At 34.1% G+C, this 18505-nt stretch overlaps 3 protein-coding genes across 3 annotated transcripts; 2 read left to right on the forward strand and 1 right to left on the reverse strand.

The window, feature by feature from the left end:
* The first annotated feature begins 801 nt into the window (after positions 1 to 801).
* LOC124914853 (protein FIP1-like) lies at positions 802 to 5132 on the forward strand. The gene is made up of 14 exons (XM_047455471.1): positions 802 to 1114; positions 1212 to 1299; positions 1391 to 1499; positions 1616 to 1665; positions 1795 to 1861; positions 2203 to 2275; positions 2724 to 2779; positions 2914 to 3010; positions 3138 to 3222; positions 3800 to 3862; positions 4103 to 4162; positions 4493 to 4585; positions 4669 to 4731; positions 4813 to 5132. Exons 1-14 carry the CDS (start codon positions 1065 to 1067, stop codon positions 4885 to 4887), a joined length of 1029 nt encoding a protein of 342 aa, XP_047311427.1. The 5' UTR covers positions 802 to 1064; the 3' UTR covers positions 4888 to 5132.
* Positions 5133 to 6278: 1146 nt separating this feature from the next.
* Positions 6279 to 7777, forward strand: LOC124914573. Its single transcript, XM_047455153.1, has 2 exons — positions 6279 to 6746; positions 7121 to 7777. Exons 1-2 carry the CDS (start codon positions 6400 to 6402, stop codon positions 7617 to 7619), a joined length of 846 nt encoding a protein of 281 aa, XP_047311109.1. The 5' UTR covers positions 6279 to 6399; the 3' UTR covers positions 7620 to 7777.
* Positions 7778 to 12785: 5008 nt separating this feature from the next.
* Positions 12786 to 17098, reverse strand: LOC124916540 (dynein regulatory complex subunit 6). The gene is made up of 6 exons (XM_047457272.1): positions 15752 to 17098; positions 14559 to 14989; positions 14300 to 14461; positions 13631 to 13706; positions 13305 to 13460; positions 12786 to 13212 (listed from the first exon to the last, which is right to left on the reverse strand). The coding sequence occupies exons 1-6, from the start codon at positions 17012 to 17014 to the stop codon at positions 13090 to 13092; spliced, it is 2211 nt and encodes a 736-aa protein (XP_047313228.1). The 5' UTR covers positions 17015 to 17098; the 3' UTR covers positions 12786 to 13089.
* Positions 17099 to 18505: the final 1407 nt, after the last annotated feature.

Consider the following 18505-nt stretch of genomic DNA (forward strand, 5'->3'; position numbering starts at 1 on the left):
GATCTTAAATCTTACTAATGTCGTCTCAATTAAAAAACAAACAATCGAATTTAACTCCGGCTCTGATACTAGTTTGTTGTAACGGAAATACGGGAGATGGTATAATCAATAAAGAATGACACGGATTTTAACGTGGTTCGCCAAGATAAAACTTGGCTACGTACACCAAAAGAGAGAATCTTATTACGAAGAACATAATAGAGATTACATCAAGACATATTATGGTTATGACACAAGTTTATATAACTTTCGGTCCCCCAGAACCCTAACAGATACAGAATTAAGACTGAAACGATATTTTCAAGACAAATACTTCAGCTTTTTAAAGTGTCTAACTGCACTTTTAAATAAGTTTCAACTAGGTCAACACTAACAATATTGACAAAAAAATCTCTAAAATATTATCATAATACTTTTCTAGTTATATTACCATAACAAAAGATTTTATTTATTTTTGTGTTAATCTTATTTTCTTAAATCAAGATTATACATAAAAAAGATGTGTTCCTTTTGTTCAATATACTACTTTCTTGTACCATTCATTTAAGACAACTCAACAAATCAATTTGCAAAACCTCAATTTCACAACCGTGTGCAATAACTTTAATATTGAGTTTGGTGTGTCACACTTAAAAATAAATGATTAATGTGTATTTTGTAAAATGAGATGTTTGATGAAGAAAATATTATTATTGAGATTGAGATAGTCTATGTCAGCGTGGCATATAAAACTAACATCGGGTCAAATTCAGGGATTTGCGCTCCTTGTTATATTAATTGGGTCAAATACTTGACTAGACTAAACGGTGCCGGAGTAAGCCGTTCAAATCTCTCTCTCTCTCTCCATTTGATCGGTTTCCTAACCGCTCTCTGTACATGAATCTGACGCCAGTCGCCACTCCGATGTTCTGACCAAATCGACATCGGGAATTCGGAATTGAAGACAGCTCGTTGAAACTGGAAAGCGCGCGCATGAATCATTGAATCATTCCTAGAAACAGTGTATCATGGCTCGAACACATGCATTCTGATCTGTGAATCCACCGGAAGAAGACGAACAAGAGATGGCCAACGACAGACACGCTACTACCACCACAGCTGAAGAAGAGGCATTGTAAATACTTGCTTAATTGTTACTATCCTTCCTTTCTATTTGATGTCGTCGTGAATGCTTTACTCATGGAATTTCTTATCACTTGATCTCAATGTAGATTCCTTGATATACCGCATGAGGCTCCTTTGTTTAACCATCGCAAAACAACTAGCTTAATTGCCAGTTTTTTGTACTGCATATTGTTGGCAAGTTCTTAAATGACTTTTCTATTTCGCTTTTTTATTTTCTGTGTGGAAATTAGTCATAATAAGGATTGCTGTTTCTTCTTAACTTTAGGTAGGTTATGTTGTTTCAGCTGCGGCAGCTCCATGGATATTTCATTCTGTGCAGCATTTTATTTCACCTGTATTGTGCAGTTGCAGTGTTGCTCTTTTGATTATCACAGGTTGATTAACAGTTTATCTGGATCCTTCCTATCAGGATGCATTAATTTTCTAGTCTTGTCTTGCTCCTTTGGAATGTGTGGATATTCAATTAAGTTCATTTGTTTTTGTTATTTAGGCGTGTTTCAACAGTATTGGGTACATCAAGTCAAGAAAATTCGTCTGCAGGTATTGTTCCATCTGTTATTGCCTATGGTCCTAAGATATTACACCTGATGTAATAGAACTATAGAAGTATATTTATGCCTTTACTTCTGATTTTCTCACTTGTATTCCCTATTACCATTGATATTGTAGGGCTATTATGTTTTCAGCCAGAAGTTAAAGCATATAGTTCGCCTACCTTTTGCAACCACTGCTTATGGTATGGGTCATCATTTTCACTCTCATTTCCCATATGCTTGTTTTTAGTTTTGTTATTCCTCCTGCATTTATATTAGCTGATGGTCGAAGGTCATAATTTTTTTAATGTTGGCACATTGGAATTTTGAACTTTTTAAAATTAAAGTGGACAATCATCTTATGATGGAAAAATCCATGTTTCATTTTGATGTACTTACTTAATATCCTTATTCGGTGTATGTATTTTGAAGAAAAGGAAACATACTCTGCGGTAGGTTTTGCAACATGTATATGCTGAATGATTTGTGTCTATAACTTTGTCTATTATTGAGGCACTTATTTTTGAATTTATGCCTTTATCAGCAACTGCTGCTATTCTACTTGTCATGGTGTGGAAACCTCTTATTAGTGTCCTTGCTATCTCTGTGTTACTCAGGTATGCCCTGCAGATTTAGTTGTTCTATCTATTTTAGTTAGTTCTTTTTATTTCCTAATATTTAAGAAGTTGGGTTCAAGGTTTTTTACCTGACTTAATTGTTATTCTTTTGTAATCTATGATAAATTATATTAGTTTGCGATTATACTGATAATTAGTATAATTCAGTACATTAGATTTGTTAATTATGATGGTAATTTACATTTTTCCAAAAATGACCATGTGATTTTTTTATGCTAATGATTCTACTGATGAGTTGTCCTGTCCTGTTGAAGAAAACCAAGATCAGATTTCTGAAGTCCCTTAATTTCAGCTAATTTCTTTTGGAGTCATTATATTATGGAAACTGATGTCAAAAATCAATTTACTTCCCTGCTTTTCTTTTTCAATTTCAACTCTTCTATGCTCATGTTTTTTCTCAGAATTTTTCTGTTTTAACATTCTACAGGATCATTATGCTTGTTGAAGCATTATGTGCTGCTTTCTTTGTGAGTGTCTACATAGGTAGGTTTGATATACTCAAGGTGGAAATTGGTTTTCATATGTTAAGGATTATTATCTACACTTTAAGGAGAATACAAAATTTGCTTTGATTATCTAATGTCTTAACACATCATTCTGAACATGGATATCTGCAGGTTATATACACAAATACAACTCATTAGATACTGAACCTGATGTTCTAAAGTCGTTATACTCTCCCCTTGAGTCATCAACTTCATCGGAAGGTTTGAGGTAAGGATACTTGTAAAAGAAAATCTTGTACCTTAAGATAAAATAGAATAATTTGTGAATTATTGGCTTGTTCCCCACCCCTTTATCTTTCACAGGTTTTTTAATTATTAAGATTCTTTCCTGGTAGGTACCATGAAAGTGGTAGGCTTGCTGATCAGCAAATGGCTCTGCTACAGTATCAACAGGAAAACCTTCACTTCCTTTGTGAGGAGGTATAGTGCCAACTTTAATTTTCTCTATTATATTAGCCCCATTTGGAAACTGGCATTTCTGTTTCCATTTGTCAGATGTTAAAGTTTTTACTAAAAGAGTGAAAAAGTGACATGAATTATATTCATTGAATAAGTCATCCACATACGATCCATCTAGGATAGCTCAAGTGAGATGTGTTGCTAGCCTTCGGGGAATAAACCTTGGTCTTAAAAAAAGAAAATTTAACACATGTTAACATCATATACAGCAACATTTTTTCAAATTTAATTAATACACACATGTAATTGTATTTAGAGTTTGTTTGACTTTTTATTAAACTTTTTTTTTTTTGCAAAAAAAGCTCTTGATTGATGAAAAAGTGATTATTTTGGGTTGAAGTGACTAAAATATCCTGTGTATTTAATATTTAAAATGGTGTAAAAGATAATGGTAATTGGATATTTTAGTTGATGTTTTGTTCAATAAAGTGATTAGTGATATGGGACAAGGGGTTATTTGGATTATCAAAAAAGACCTTAGTTTCCAAATGGACTATATTATCAGTATATACTTTAACACATATGTGCATATGTATAGATTGTTCGTTTACAAGAATGCTTAAGCAAATATGAAAGATCTAGTGATGGAAGCGCGCCTCAGGTAACTCTTACCCTCCTCTGTATGAATACCATATATATGTTGCACAAGTACATTTCCTCTTTTTATCACATAGTGTTCTCCTTATCTGATGTTGCTAAGGCCTAACAATGGTATTAATTGTATAATCATAAATTATCTATCTATTTGATGATGTTTTGGCAATCGATCCAAGTCATTGGTGCCTTTTTCCTAGTATATATTTCCTCCTGTATCTTTGATAGGGTGTACATGTTTTTCCAGGTTGATCTTGCTCATCTTTTAGCAACTCGTGATCAGGAGCTAAGAACACTTTCTGCTGAGGTAATTGATATTCACAGCCTATTACATTTTAGTGATTCCTCCTTTCAAATATTGTTTTTTTGGATGAAAAGAAACCAATCTTGTTAACACAATAAATAAATAAATTGGAACAATGAAACACTAGCAAAACAACGATACTCCATGTCATGCAAAGTAACAAATTATGAGTGGAATTGGCAACTTTGTTCCAAATTTCACTTCAGATAATTGCACATTCTTGAATCTCCTTCAAAATTTTCCTCGTTTCTAGGTTTCGAATAAATTAAAAACTCAATGAATAGTTTGTCTCATCAAACTCTACAAAATCTGAAGGATGGTATAACTTTTCAGATGAACCAGCTGCAATCAGAGCTAACACTAGCTCGATCACTCATCTCCGAGAGAGACTCTGATCTTCAGCGTGTCCACACCACCAATAATCAGGTTAATATTTACGCATATAATCTGGTTCTCTATGGTTTAATAACATTAAATCAAGCTTTATATATTTCCTGGTCATCAAACAGTATGTTGAAGAGAATGAAAGATTGAGAGCTATATTGGCGGAATGGAGTACTCGAGCAGCTAAGGTACATCATAGCCGATGCAATATATTGATTGATCATCTATTCTTTTAAACAAACAACATTTGACCTATGATGATAAAACAGTTGGAGCGAGCATTCGAAGCTGAGCGAATTTCAAACTTGGAACTACAGAAGAAACTATCAACAACACCCCCATGAAATAGGCTACCTAAATGATCATTAATGAGTCGCAACAACACTTATCCAGGTTCTTTTCGGTACAGAAATTAGCACGATTGTACAAAAGCACAAACTATAATAGATAATATGCTTATGTAGGTGGCCTTCTTAATCTTATCTGTCCATTTAAACAACATACAAAACTAAAATATGCAAATGAATTTGGCCAATTTTAGTAAACACTTTACCTAGCTGAATCTAGGTTTAAGTTATTAAGTTACCTTCTAGAAATATCATTTTAGATAAAACGACATTTCAATTAGATACTTAGACAAAAACAATGTTTTTAATGTTTTCTTATACAAACTTCATTTCAGTTCTAGCTTTTTAGGTAGCTCAAATGTCAAAAGTCAGGTTCGATTCCTAAGGTTGTTATGATATAAAAGGGTGAGGGGATGAGCATTTAAACCGATCTAACCTAATTTGAACCGAAGAACATCCGATCTGTTGATTGTAGGGTTTTAATATAAAATAAATCGATTTATTAGGCTTAGATGTAGAGTCTATTCAAATAACCGACTCAATCTGATATGCATCTGAAGGATCTGAAATATATACTAGTTAACTTTTACATTTTCGATTGTTTTTCAAATTAGTTTAAAATATGTTGTATCCAAAACAATTATTTTATAACTTAAATTTATCCCCCCAAAAAAAATCAGTGAATAAAAATAAGTAAAGCATAGTTAGAACAGTCGGTTATACTTTTCAACATAAGCTGCCGGCCCACAAGACTTTTAAAACCCAATTTTATGGGGGCCCTCCCACTTCATCGACAAGCCCAAATGCTGCTTTTGAATATTCCAGTCTATAAACGTCGTCGTTTAATTAATCGACATTCCAAGCTTAATCTGTGGGAGGAACTCTAAAACCAGGGGAGACAAAACGCTATATTTTGACCAATCCCCAAATTTGAAAATAAACTGAATAATAATTAAGGACTTGTTTGAGTTGTATTGGATTCATTCAATCCCACCAAAATTATTAATAAAAAATTTAACATTTTTATATATAAAAAATAAGACCACTTATAATAGAGTGGGGGTCCCACCAGCCCACACCACAAACCGAAACGCTCGTGAAGTTTCTTACACGTCGCCGTAAAAGTCTGCCACGTCAGCCAATGAAAGATCCTACAGGAATACAGTGATGGTCATCCAACGGTTTAAGATTAGGGAGTACAGCAAACTGGCGTAGGACACGATGCAGTGTATAAGTTCAAAGTAAAAGATAATCTTGTTTTTTATTTATTTTTATTTATAATTTCAATTTGATAATATAATAATTAATTGTTTTTGCTGGATGAGGAAGAAAGGATAAGGATTAAGGCCGTCGTCTTCCTCGGCTTATTATTCTCTTTTTATCTTTGCAAGATAAAAGTCCTCTTTCTCTCTCCTCCTCTCTCTCTCTCACTAAAACCGCTCATATATATATATATATATATATATAATCGTTGCATGTTGAGTCTGAATTGACGATCGGTTGGTGATTATGTCGATCGCGTTTGAGAGTACTACAAGCAGTCGGATCGAACGGCCTGGACTGCATCACGGGATGCAACATGGAACTGTTTACGATTCTCCGGATTCAGGAAGAACAGTGTTCGGTAATTTTCCTGGTGGAGATCGGAGACTGTCGACGAAGAACTTAGTTGAAGATCGACTTGGTGGAGGAGAAGAGGATTCGACTAGTTCGTCTTCGATTGGAGTTAACAGCGATACATCTGGAGGAACGGAGTCAGATGAAGGTCAGAGAGATTCTGATGAGGTTGAGGTTCAGAGTTCGTTTAAAGGATCTTTAGATACTTTGGAAGCCTTGGAGGAAGTCTTGCCGATCAAGTATGTTTATCTTCATCTTGTTTGTTTGTTTGTTTGATTGATTTAGGGCACGAAAATCTCTGCTACACAAGAATTGCATGCTCTGAAATCTGATATATATATGTTAGGGTTTCACTGTTTAAACTTAAGCGTATGATTGAAAAACTGAAGCAAAATGATTTCGGTCTTATTATGATTGAAATTGTTTATGCTAACAAGAATTGATTTGATCTGACAGTTCCGATGAAGAAATGTTGGTATCTATCAGTGGATTTGTGTCACTGCTGGAGATCATTCATTGATTAAGATAATAATAAATAATCATATATTGCTTCTTCTATTCCATAGATACACTTCTAGGGTATAATTGATTGAACTTTCTCTTTGAAATCCAGGAGAAGTATGTCAAAGTTCTACAATGGAAAATCAAAGTCATTTACAAGTCTTGCAGAGGCAGCTTATTGTCGATCTATTAAAGACATAGTGAAGCCGGAGGATGCTTACACTAGAAAACGCAAGAATTTGCTTGCACATAGCATATTTTGGGATAAGAATCCTCAAAAACCATCAAGAGCTAGTGATATTGAAGGTGGATTATTTAAGAAACCTGCATCTAATACCAGTAGGAGCAATATGGGAATGGCAATAAGAGAAATAATCAGTTCAGATAGTAATCAACAGGAACATTCTTCGGCATCCCCTGTTCGATCTAGGCCTCCTCTCCATCCTCAAAGTAGGAAATCATCACCACCGCCACCAGTACTGCCCAATCGAGAGGAGGAGGTATCGCCATTTCCATTGCCTACAACAACAACTTCGCCTCGAAGTTTCTCTTCGTGGCGTTCTTTCTCCCTGTCTGATCTGCAGTGTGCATCTGGCCCGGTTGAAGAATGAATGAATCAATGGAAGGAAAGGTTTAGGGTTGTTTGTTGAACACCCCTCTTTTGAAATGGTTTGTTTATTGAAATCATGGCTGCATGTTGTTGTTGTTGATGTTGTTCTCACTATACCGGTTTGAAGGACATGTAAGAACAGTTTGAAGAATATATAAATAATAGTAGAGTAATTAAAATTAATGATTCTTTTTTCAGCTTTTTTTTTTTAATTTGGATCTGGATTTGGATGATAAACCCTAATAAGAGCTCTGAATTTGGTTGATAAACCTAATATGGGCGCAGCTCATTCGAGATTTGGTTGATTAACCCTATCACGGCGGCGCCCTATGATAAACCCTAATACGGCGGCGCCCTATGATAAACCCTAATACGGGAGTGGATTTGGTTGATAAACCCTAATACGGGCGTGGATTCGTTTGATAAACCCTAATGCGGGCGCGGATTCGTTTGATAAACCCTAATGCGGGCGCGGATTCGTTTGATAAACCCTAATGCGGGCGCGGATTCGGTTGATAAACCCTAATGCGGGCGCAGATTCGGATTCGGTTGATAAACCCTAATGTGGGTGCGGATTCGGTTGATAAACCCTAATGCGGGCACAGATTCGGATTTGGTTGATAAACCCTAATGCGGGCGCGGATTCAGATTCGGTTGATAAACCCTAATGCGGGTGCGGATTCAGATTTGGTTGATAAATCCTAATGCGGACTCGGATTTGGTTGATAAACCCTAATGCGGGCACGGACTCGGATTTGGTTGATAAACCTTAATGCGGGCGGCGGACGCACACTCAAATTTGGTTGATAAACCCTAATACGGACGCACACTCGGATTTGGTTGGTAAACCCTAATACGAGGCCGACTTGGATTTGGTTGATAAACCATAGTACGGGCGCAACTCACCCCTATGATAAACCCTAATGCGGGCGAGACTTTGATTTCGTTGATAACCCTAATATGGGCGCAGCTCATCCCTATGATAAACCCGAGATTTGATCGATAAACCCGAATAAGGCGCACCCCTATGATAAACCCGAACATTAATAAATCACATATGAAATTTATATTTATGTCATTTTAACATTCAAATTACTTAATTAGTTAGCAAAAATAATTTTACTTTTATTAATGTTAGTAAAATGTTTTAATAATTTCATTTTTAATAAATCTAAGTAAATCTTTTTGATTTTAATAGAAGAAGAAAAATCAAACAAGCTTAAGTGTTTGAAAATGTAAATGAGATTTATTTTTTCCTTTTTTGTCTTTCAAAGCAAGTTACATCTTATCTCTTAAGACTATTATTATTAATAATTCAGGAAAACAAAAATAAGGATAAGGTAAAGAAAGACAATATAGATTGATAAAAGATGGAATTAATAGATATATAGAATTGAATGGGAGGTTTCTTTTTATAAATTGCGACAGCCTACCAGCAGCCACATGATATGACTTGTGACCGGAAACAGTTATGGCGCTTCAAAGAAACTCTCTTATCTACCCTTCCTTTCTTCCTTTCTTCCTTTTTTTTTTGTCCTCATTTACTATCACCAACTAAATCATATCAATAATAATAATAATACCCACATGTTCAATTCATATTATTTCTATATAAAAAAATAAAAACATACAAACCAACAACAACATTTAATTTCATTTGTTTCTTTGTGGGTCATATATATGTATTTCTTTTCCATGCCTTTTGGAGACCATCACAAGCAATTGTGACAATTTTCTTGTTTCTTTGTTTTCATATTTCTCAGTCAATCACGGAGAATTATATTAACCAATTATGAAAACGATTAGAAAAATTTGACCAAATTTTCATGTTGTTGCAACATCTATAAAAAAACGTTTTTAATTGAATACGTAACTTTTAATCTCTTAAATAAGACTCTTATCACTTAAATTATTATAATAAGTTATTTTAAAAAATCATATTATTATAACTAATATTAATCAAAGACAAATTGCAGGAATATCAATATCTAATAACATTCTTCTTGTAAAAGAATTAATGATAGGGTCTTTTAAAATTAGTTTATCAATTAAATTTAAATGTCATTTGTGCATATCATGTCTAGACGAACATTGAGTTATCTATCTATATATAATGCTTAATTAAAAAATTTATTTTGGTTTGTCGAAAATCGAGAGTTGTGGTTAATTTGATTAAATATGTGAGAGTAAATGAATATTGGGTCGGATTGTGAGTTAACTCGTCCATAAATTTGAAACGGTTATAAATAAAATAAAAAATGATATAGGTATGTTTCAAATTTGCAACCTAAACAAAACAAGTATAACCATTTTAACCAATCTAATAAGACTTTATATTTTAAATTAAACACAAAATTTGATAAACATGCGACATACTTAACAATATAAGTTCAATTTTTTAACTAATTAATATATATATATATAGTTTGATGAAGGATAATGGACGTGTGAAACTGTGATTGAGATTGGTGGTTGAATTCTTAGGAATAACATTCGTTTCAAAATGTGATTGAGATTATTGATGGTTTACCGAGGGATAAGAGGCATATAAAAAAGTGTGAGTCATAAGATGTCGACTAATTAACTAATTGGTAATAAATATAAAATATATACATACACAAAATTATAAAATTATTTCAACAAACTCAAGTGGTCTAGCGGTTAAGGTGTTCACATTTCATGTTTAAGATCAGGGTTGAATCTCAAAAACTGCAAATTTAAAAGTGAATATTATAAATATTTGAGATATCGATGTTAAAGAATACATTCTTAAGCAAAATATATGGTTGAACAACTTTTAAACAAGTGATAAGAGATATATGAAAGTGTGAGGTCGGATTTATTGGTTGGTTTGACAAATATTTAAAAGTGTGAGGTCATGAAATGGAGGTCAAGTTATGAGTTAATGGTTGGTTTGATAAAGTATAAGAGGTGTATGATCAATTGGTATTGGTTGTTGATTTGTTGAAGTGGGGGTAAAAAGATCGACTAAGATTGGTGAGCGATTTTCCAAAGGGGGATAAATAGACATATGAAAAAGTGTGAGTCACAAAAGATTGACTAAGATTGGGTGGGTGATTTACCGAATGGATAAAGAGGCATATGAAAATGTGTGAGTCACAAGTGGTTAGCTAAAATTGGTGGGTGGTTTGCAAAGGGGATAAGAGGTGTGCGATGTCACGAAATGAAATATCGATTGGGATTTGGTGGTTTTGATTTGTCGAAATGAGGATAAATATAAGAGGTATTCTTAACTAATTAAATATTAGTTTTTAAAAATATATGAATGAGATATTAATTGACCGAAGTGGTCGATTGAAGGATTGATTGTTGATTTGTTGAACTGGGAGGTAAATAAGTCGCGATAAGAGTAAATATGATGAGATAATATGAGATGTGAGGTGGGAATTTGTGGCTGATTTGTCGGGATAAGAAGTCGATAATAAAAGGAGATATCGACGGTTAAAAATATATAAATGAGATGTTGATTGACCGGAGTATAAATGCGTGTGTGAGGTCACGATATTAGAGGTCGAAATTAGGATTGTTGAGTGGTTTGCTGAGGGGATAAAGAGACATATGAAAAAGTGTGAGTCACGATATGAGAGGTCAATTGGGAGATTGATGTTTGGTTTGACGAGGGATAAGAGGTGTGTAAGGTCATGAGATGTTGATTGAGATTTGGTGGTTGGTTTGTCGGAAATGGTGAATAATTTAAGAGGTTAGTAACAAATAAGATATTAGTGATTAAAAATATATGAATGGTTTTGATTGACCGAAATATAAAAGTATGTGAGGTCACGAGATTAGAGGTCGATTGTGATTGGTGAGTTATTTATCGATGGGACAAAGAGACATATGAAAAAGTGTGAGTCATAAGATTAGAGGTTGATTGAGTGATTGGTTTTGGTTTGACGAGGATAAGAGGTGTATGAAAGTATGTGAGGTCACGAGATTAGATATCGATTGAGATTTGGTGGTTGGTTTACCAAAATGGGAGTAAAAAAGAGGTCGCGATAATATAAAAGAGGATGATAATAAATGATATATTAGTGGTTAAAATATATGAATGAGATGTTGATTAATTGAATTGTAAAAGTGTGTGAGGTCACAGTTAAAAATTGATTGGGATTTATGGATGATTTTTCGAATGGATAAAGAGGAATATGAAAAAGTGTGTATCATAACATAAGAGGTCGATTGGTGGTAAAAGAGGTCGCGGTAAGGATAAAAATCATGAGATGAGAGGTGAGATTTGTGGGGATAAGAGGTCGATAATGAAGGAGATATCGATGGTTAAAAATAATATGAATGAAATTTTGATTGACCGAAATGTGAAAATGTGTGAGCTCACGATACTAGAGGTCGATTGAGATTAGTGATTGGTTTGACGAATGTGATAAGAGGCATATAAAAATGTGAGATCATGTTATGAGAAGTCGATTGAGATTTTGGTAGTTGAATTGACGAGGAATAATATGTGTGTGAAAGTGTGCGAGGTCACTGTGAGGTCATGTTATGAGAGGTCGATTGAGATTTTGATAGTTGAATTGACAATGAATAATATGTGTGTGAAAATGTGTGAGGTCACGAAATGATATGTGAATTGTGTAATTGATGGTTAGTTTGTCGAAGTAATGGTAAAAAAAGTCGTTGTAATGGAAAAAATGTCGATACTATATGACTCACTCTAAATAAAATCACTAAATTAACCTATAATAATTAAAAAAAAATCTATATTTCTTTTAAGTATTTTTTAAACTCATCAAATTAATATTTTAATTTTAGATATTTAATAAATTTTAAAATATATATTTTAAATTTTGAATTGAATAACACTCAAACTAATTTTAAATTAATTAAATTTAAATAATATTAATTTTATTTAAAATATTTATAAATAAATAATCTTTTATTACACTAATAAAAATAATAATTGAATTTTAGAGATAAAAAAAATTATTATATTTGAGTTATTTAAATAAGTTCAATTCCTCCTCAAAGCACCTTTAAGTTTAAATAAAATCCATTTTATTAACTTTATAAAATAAATAAAATATATATTTGAAAGTATTTGGAGTCAATGAGGAACTTGAAATAGTGTAAATATAATTTACAAGGATACACATAAAATGATGAAGGAAGAATTAATCCAATCACATGTCCCCATTTTATAGAAATGGAATGGAAAAGCCTTCATCCAAAGTTCCAAATATACTAACTATAATAGTTTTGATTTGACCCAATAAAAGTATTATTGGTAAAAAACCAGACTTTCCTTCCTGAGTTAGTTGTATAACTATCTACTATGAAGAAAACCTAGAAAAAAGATAAAGAGATTCCACTTTCTACATTAATTTTGCAGCAATGGTATAATAACAAAAGCATGTGTTTTCTTTTGAGACTCTGATCAGTCAGTTTCCTAAATATAATAACCTTTGTTTTAATGTCGAGAGCATCCTCACCATCAATCAATATCGCAAAGCTCCTTCCGAAGTATTGGGCAAATTAATATGCTTCAATACAGGCATCATATTCAATCCGATTATTTGCAATTCTCTATTCGAGTGTCCATTCACAAACACATCTGATATCTACACACACAAACCATCTCTTACCATAAATACATGAACCCTAGCTATTTTGTTAGAATTACGATCATTCAAATGAAAAAGAGAGGTCATACCTGGGTGCATCCAAACAATCTGAGCACTTTCAATGATAAGCAGCTATCTACTATCAATCCAACAGCCTCATCTGCCATTTTACGGCACCAAGACAAATCTAGGCTAACTAACTCTCTACAACATTTCGCAACTGATATAGCTGTGCTCTTACCAACCTGCGTTATTTATATAATCTCTTCATGGTAATAACAAGACCATATAAATTTGAAATGTTGGCTTCAATTTGAACAGTTTAAGTAAAAGGAAACAGAAAAAATAACCTCATAATCCAAGAAAGAAAAGCCAAAATCCAACATTCAGTTAATATATACAATCAAGTAAGTACCTGATTAATGTTATTGAGCGACAATTCTGTCAGAGACCTTCCAGATGCTTCTAGATATGCAGCAATACCTTCATCACTGTCGTTACATCATACACACACACAAATTGAAGATCAGTAATACGAGGGAGACTTTAAAATTTACTGTAAATGTAATTTGCCTGGACATAAGCTCTTCCTAATAAGTAGAGACTTTCCCATACATACATTTTACTGCCGGTCATCCATTTGGAAAAACTTACTGTTTTACTAAATTTAGTTTCCAAGCGTTTCTGTATGTGAAATGTTTAAGTAACATAAACAATAAGTGTGTTTTCAAATGGGGTAATATGAAGTACATTACAGCAATTCATACAGAGCCATTGGGAACAATATGCAAGTCTTTCTCCAAAAAGTAAAATGCTATCTAAGCGATGATTTTGTAGGAAATGTATAGTAGCTACTCGAATTTTAAAAGGTAAAACTTTAAAAGCATGGGTATACAAGCAAATGACCATATAATATGGAGGAACAAGATTTTTAAAGGGAAAAAAGGAAAGAACCTAAAAAAGCACAACAATTGCCAAACAAATATGAATTTAAACTCTCAAATGTCTGGCATTTGGAATCATCAATTGAAGATATCCAATAAGGAAATCAAATATGAAACGTTCTTCCAACTATTATTCAAACCTGAATGAGTTCCGGCAAAGTTTTAGTGTTTGAATTGTCCGGCAGCCATTTGCAAGATACCCAATTGAACTATCAGTCAACTTCCGCAAGTTAACAAGATCTAGGGAGAGTAAACCTGGACAATTTTCTCCAATAACTTTAATAGAAGAATCAGTCAATTGCCTGCCAAAATTTCAGAACACAAACATCAGATGAATGAAATTTAAATTGTATAAATAGCATTATGAAAAGAAAAAAAGAAGTTTATGAAGATACATACAGGCAATTACTTAGTGTAAGCTCCTTGATATTTGGTCCACGTACAGTTATAAAATCACTGATGAAATCATCAGACACACGTGGCATTGCAGCTAGAGACAGCACTTCCAAATGGTCTAGGTTCAATAGTGCAGGTAGAATAAGGGTAGTATCAATGGTTTCGCAATCATCCAGATACAATTCTCTCAGACCTTGGACAGATTCAGCTAAACTGAAGATACTATCACAGGTAAGAAGAGAACACTGACTCAGATTTATGGATCTTAATTCAGGCGTAGCAGAAACAAGTGCACCTAACCCAGCATCTGACAATCGGCATGCACCCTTCAATGACATAGCTGATAGTGCAGGAAGACTCTTAGACGTTTGTCCAAAAAGGGAAGGCAGATTGTAATCTGTCAAACAGCGTCCACATTGGTCAAGTTGCAGTACCTGCAACACCAAAACCAAAAATTTAGTATACGACGTATTTTCAATGGAAAGAAGCTGGGCCAGTTAAAAAAAATACGAAAAACAACTATATGCTGCTAAGTACTTTATGCTCGTAAGTTTTGAAATACAGAAATGGCAGAAAGCAGCCATTTGAAGTATTCTGTGTGTTTGTAGAAAACTTTAAAAAGAAATACAAGGCAACATTGTTTCTTTATTTCCAATCATAAAATGCTCCTATAATACCATGTTGAGAAAATATATATATGAAATATCACAAATTAGGAGACATCAGGCTCAAGAATCGGTGATAATGCAGATTACAGGTTCAACCCTAGACTTCAATTGATGTGGGTTATTTGAGATTAACTTCAAATATATCCAATCAACAATCTACTCATTGATCACATCATTCAAACCATCAACCAAAATACCACCAATTGTTTCATTATATATTTTTATACCCCTAATGTTTTGTACCCAAATAACCTGATTTTCAATAACTCATATCAACAAGACCTTAATTATGACAACAAGGCTTGGAAATACCACTTGATTATTCAAATAACCCAAGATCAACAAGGCCATAGAAGGGGGATGATTATTCAAATTACAATTTGTTTAGGATCTAAGAGATTATGACAGGTAATCTTCTACTGTAATGAGAAGTACCTTAACCTAATAAATTATTCACTGTGGTCAGAGTGATGGGCTTCATAGTCTTAACATATAGAGATTAACAAGTAATAAGACCAGAAAACATACATTTAAGGAACTTGTGTTGCACCCTTCAAAAACCCTAATAAATTCTTCCTCTGTTAACCATGAGCAGTCCTTTACTCGTATCTCCGTTGGAGATCCACGGGTCAGAAGTTCTAGATAATGAGCATCCATCGCCCTTGAATCAGTAAGCAAATGACCGAGGTTGTGTCTTAGTACATCAGGAACGCCTTCAAGCGATGTAATGGAGCTTGCATTTTTGGCAAGGATACGTGTGCATATCTCTTGCAGCGACGGGACTGGCCCTTTAATGCCACCACAATTCTGATCTTTCTTTGGAATCCATGCAATATCATTTTTCTGTAAATTGATATCCTTCCGTGGAAGATTGGCATTCGCTTCCCGGTCCTTAATAATCTTCATAGCAGTTGAGAAAGGACCAGGCCAATCTTCTTTCTCCTTATCATTTTTGCCTGTTGCAACTACACTTGCATCATCAGCATTTACATGTCCCTCTTCTGATGAAAATAGAGCAAACCGTTGTGCATTTTTCTTGGCAACAACTCGAAAAGCTTCTCTATAACCCCTCTGTTTCCTAACAATTTCATTACCTGCTCCAATCCCTAAAACAAGCATTTCTTTATCGGGTGACTTCACTGATTTATGATCAGCCAGATGAGATGGTGGCTGATCTTGGATAATAGGGTCAGTGTTTCTATCTATACCTATACCAAGTTCACTATCTACACCCTGTTTCTCTACATCAGTACCAAAATTACCTGAACCCAAATCTACCATTTTTCCTTTACCCTTCTCACGGCTGCTGAATCTCTTCCTAGTTTCAACATGAGTAGTACTACTACCATCACCATCCAATTCTTTTAAACCCAATTTTGCATCCGATTCTCCTTCTGCAACATCAATTTCTTTCTCATCGTCGCCAATTTCCCCAGTAATACCATTCTCCGTCTGTACGACGTTCATCTGAAGACCGTCGACAACGATATAGGCGTCTTTACCTGATTGAGAAGGGAGGCGTTTCCTTTTCCGATTGGTGGAGAGATCATTGATGGAATTGGAAGATGCGGCAAGTCTAGGGCTTCGTCTGATGGAGTTTCTGGGAGGTGTAAGAGTTAACCCTAGATTGAGATCTCCCGACGAGTTGAGAGGTGGTTTGGGATCATGAGAAGAATCGATGGATTTTGCTGATGATGGAGTGATTGGTTCCATTGAAGAAGTGGGTTTTCTTGGAGAGTGAGGCTTAATTGAAGAGGATACAACTACTTCACGAGATCTTAAAACAGTCATTTTCCTTGAAAAGGAAGATTTTAGGGAGAGAGACGGGAGAGATTGAGAGAGAGATAATGGGAGAGAGATAGAGAGAGAGACGGCTACGAGAAAAGAGGAGGAGTAAAGAAACTTCTCCTACACGCACCCGATAAGCCCTGCCTTATTTCCCGCCAAAACGCGACGGTTAAGGTTATTCTCGTATTTTCATTTATTTCTTTTTTTTTTATTTATTTATATGTTAGATTAGATTATGTAAATATATATAATTACAAAGTTATAACATTCGTCACATATAAAGGAGAAATAAATAATAAAAAAAAAAAGTTATTTTATTTTTTATTTTTATTTTTTTTAACATAGACATCTACAAGAGAAAGAAAATATTATTTTATTTTATTTCGTTTCCAAATTCGATATACCTAGATCACTATCAATGCTTATATTAATAACATATTTCCAAATTTAACATAGGCCAAATAATATTTTCAAATTTAACTTTTTGTCTATGGAAAAAGACTCTTTTGCCCTCAAAATAAAAAAATTTTAGTTTCTTCTCCCTCTCCTCTTTTCATATTTCTTAAACGATCAGCCCCACTCTTCTTCCCCCGAAACCCCACTCTTCTTCTTCTTCTCCTCTCCCTCGAGGACGATCCAAGCCCCGGCGACTATCCGAGCCCAGCCAATACTTCTGCTAACAGACCCACTTGCAGACCCACCACCGCTTCAAACATCCTTTCTCTTACCTCACCCAGTTCTTCTTCATCTCTTACTTCCTTCAATATCTCGATTTCTGCTATCTCAACCTTACCCAACTGGCATGCTTCTCCGACTTACAGTGATGACTTCGATTGGGAGTATATTGAGGAATTGAAGACGAAAGAGCACGTGGGTATTTTGATGATTCAATTCTTGCTTCTGTTCCAACTAGAGATGAACTTCAACTTGCAATATCTTCACTTCACCAGTAAATTTCTTATTTTTATCTTCAATTGATTCTATATTAGTCTTAGATAAGAGATATAGATTTGTTCTAGATTTAGTGATTGAGATATGACTTTGACTGAATCGTTTTGGTTTTAAAATGCATCTGTCGAAGACGTTGTAGGCAACGATGCATCTGTCGCAGGCGAATGCGCATTCGCCTGCGACATATGCGTATTCGCCTGCGACAGATGCATCGTCGCCTGCAACGACTTCGACAAATGCATTTTAAACCCAAAACGATTCAGTCAGCCCATAAAGCTAAACATAAACCTAAACGATTCAGCATACATGGAGCGTTTGGAAATATGAAAAGAGAAGAGGAGAGGGAGGGAAGAAACTGAAATTTTTTTATTTTTTTAATTTGAGGGCAAAATGATATTTTTCCATAGGCAAAAGGTTAAATTTAAAAAAATTATTTATCATATATGCTAAGTTTGAAAATAACCCTCTTATGAGGATTATTTCGTCAAATTTCCCTTGCTAAATTATGAAGCTAGACAAAAAATGATATTTTAAATTTATTAA

The sequence above is a fragment of the Impatiens glandulifera genome, chromosome 9, assembly GCF_907164915.1.
Source record: "Impatiens glandulifera chromosome 9, dImpGla2.1, whole genome shotgun sequence".
Classification (NCBI taxonomy): Eukaryota; Viridiplantae; Streptophyta; class Magnoliopsida; order Ericales; family Balsaminaceae; genus Impatiens; species Impatiens glandulifera.

Excerpts from the sequence above, each read along its gene's own strand:
- LOC124916540 (XM_047457272.1), bottom strand. The coding sequence starts at position 17,014 with ATGACTGTTTTAAGATCTCGTGAAGTAGTTGTATCCTCTTCAATTAAG. Across the intron at positions 14,462-14,558 it reads CTTACACTAAGTAATTGCCT|GCAATTGACTGATTCTTCTA; the intron begins GTATGTATCTTC and ends AAATTTTGGCAG. Across the intron at positions 13,213-13,304 it reads GATTGTTTGGATGCACCCAG|ATATCAGATGTGTTTGTGAA; the intron begins GTATGACCTCTC and ends TTGTGTGTGTAG.
- LOC124914853 (XM_047455471.1), top strand. The coding sequence starts at position 1,065 with ATGGCCAACGACAGACACGCTACTACCACCACAGCTGAAGAAGAGGCA. Across the intron at positions 1,115-1,211 it reads ACAGCTGAAGAAGAGGCATT|ATTCCTTGATATACCGCATG; the intron begins GTAAATACTTGC and ends ATCTCAATGTAG. Across the intron at positions 1,300-1,390 it reads TTTTGTACTGCATATTGTTG|GTAGGTTATGTTGTTTCAGC; the intron begins GCAAGTTCTTAA and ends TCTTAACTTTAG.
- LOC124914573 (XM_047455153.1), top strand. The coding sequence starts at position 6,400 with ATGTCGATCGCGTTTGAGAGTACTACAAGCAGTCGGATCGAACGGCCT. Across the intron at positions 6,747-7,120 it reads GAGGAAGTCTTGCCGATCAA|GAGAAGTATGTCAAAGTTCT; the intron begins GTATGTTTATCT and ends TTTGAAATCCAG.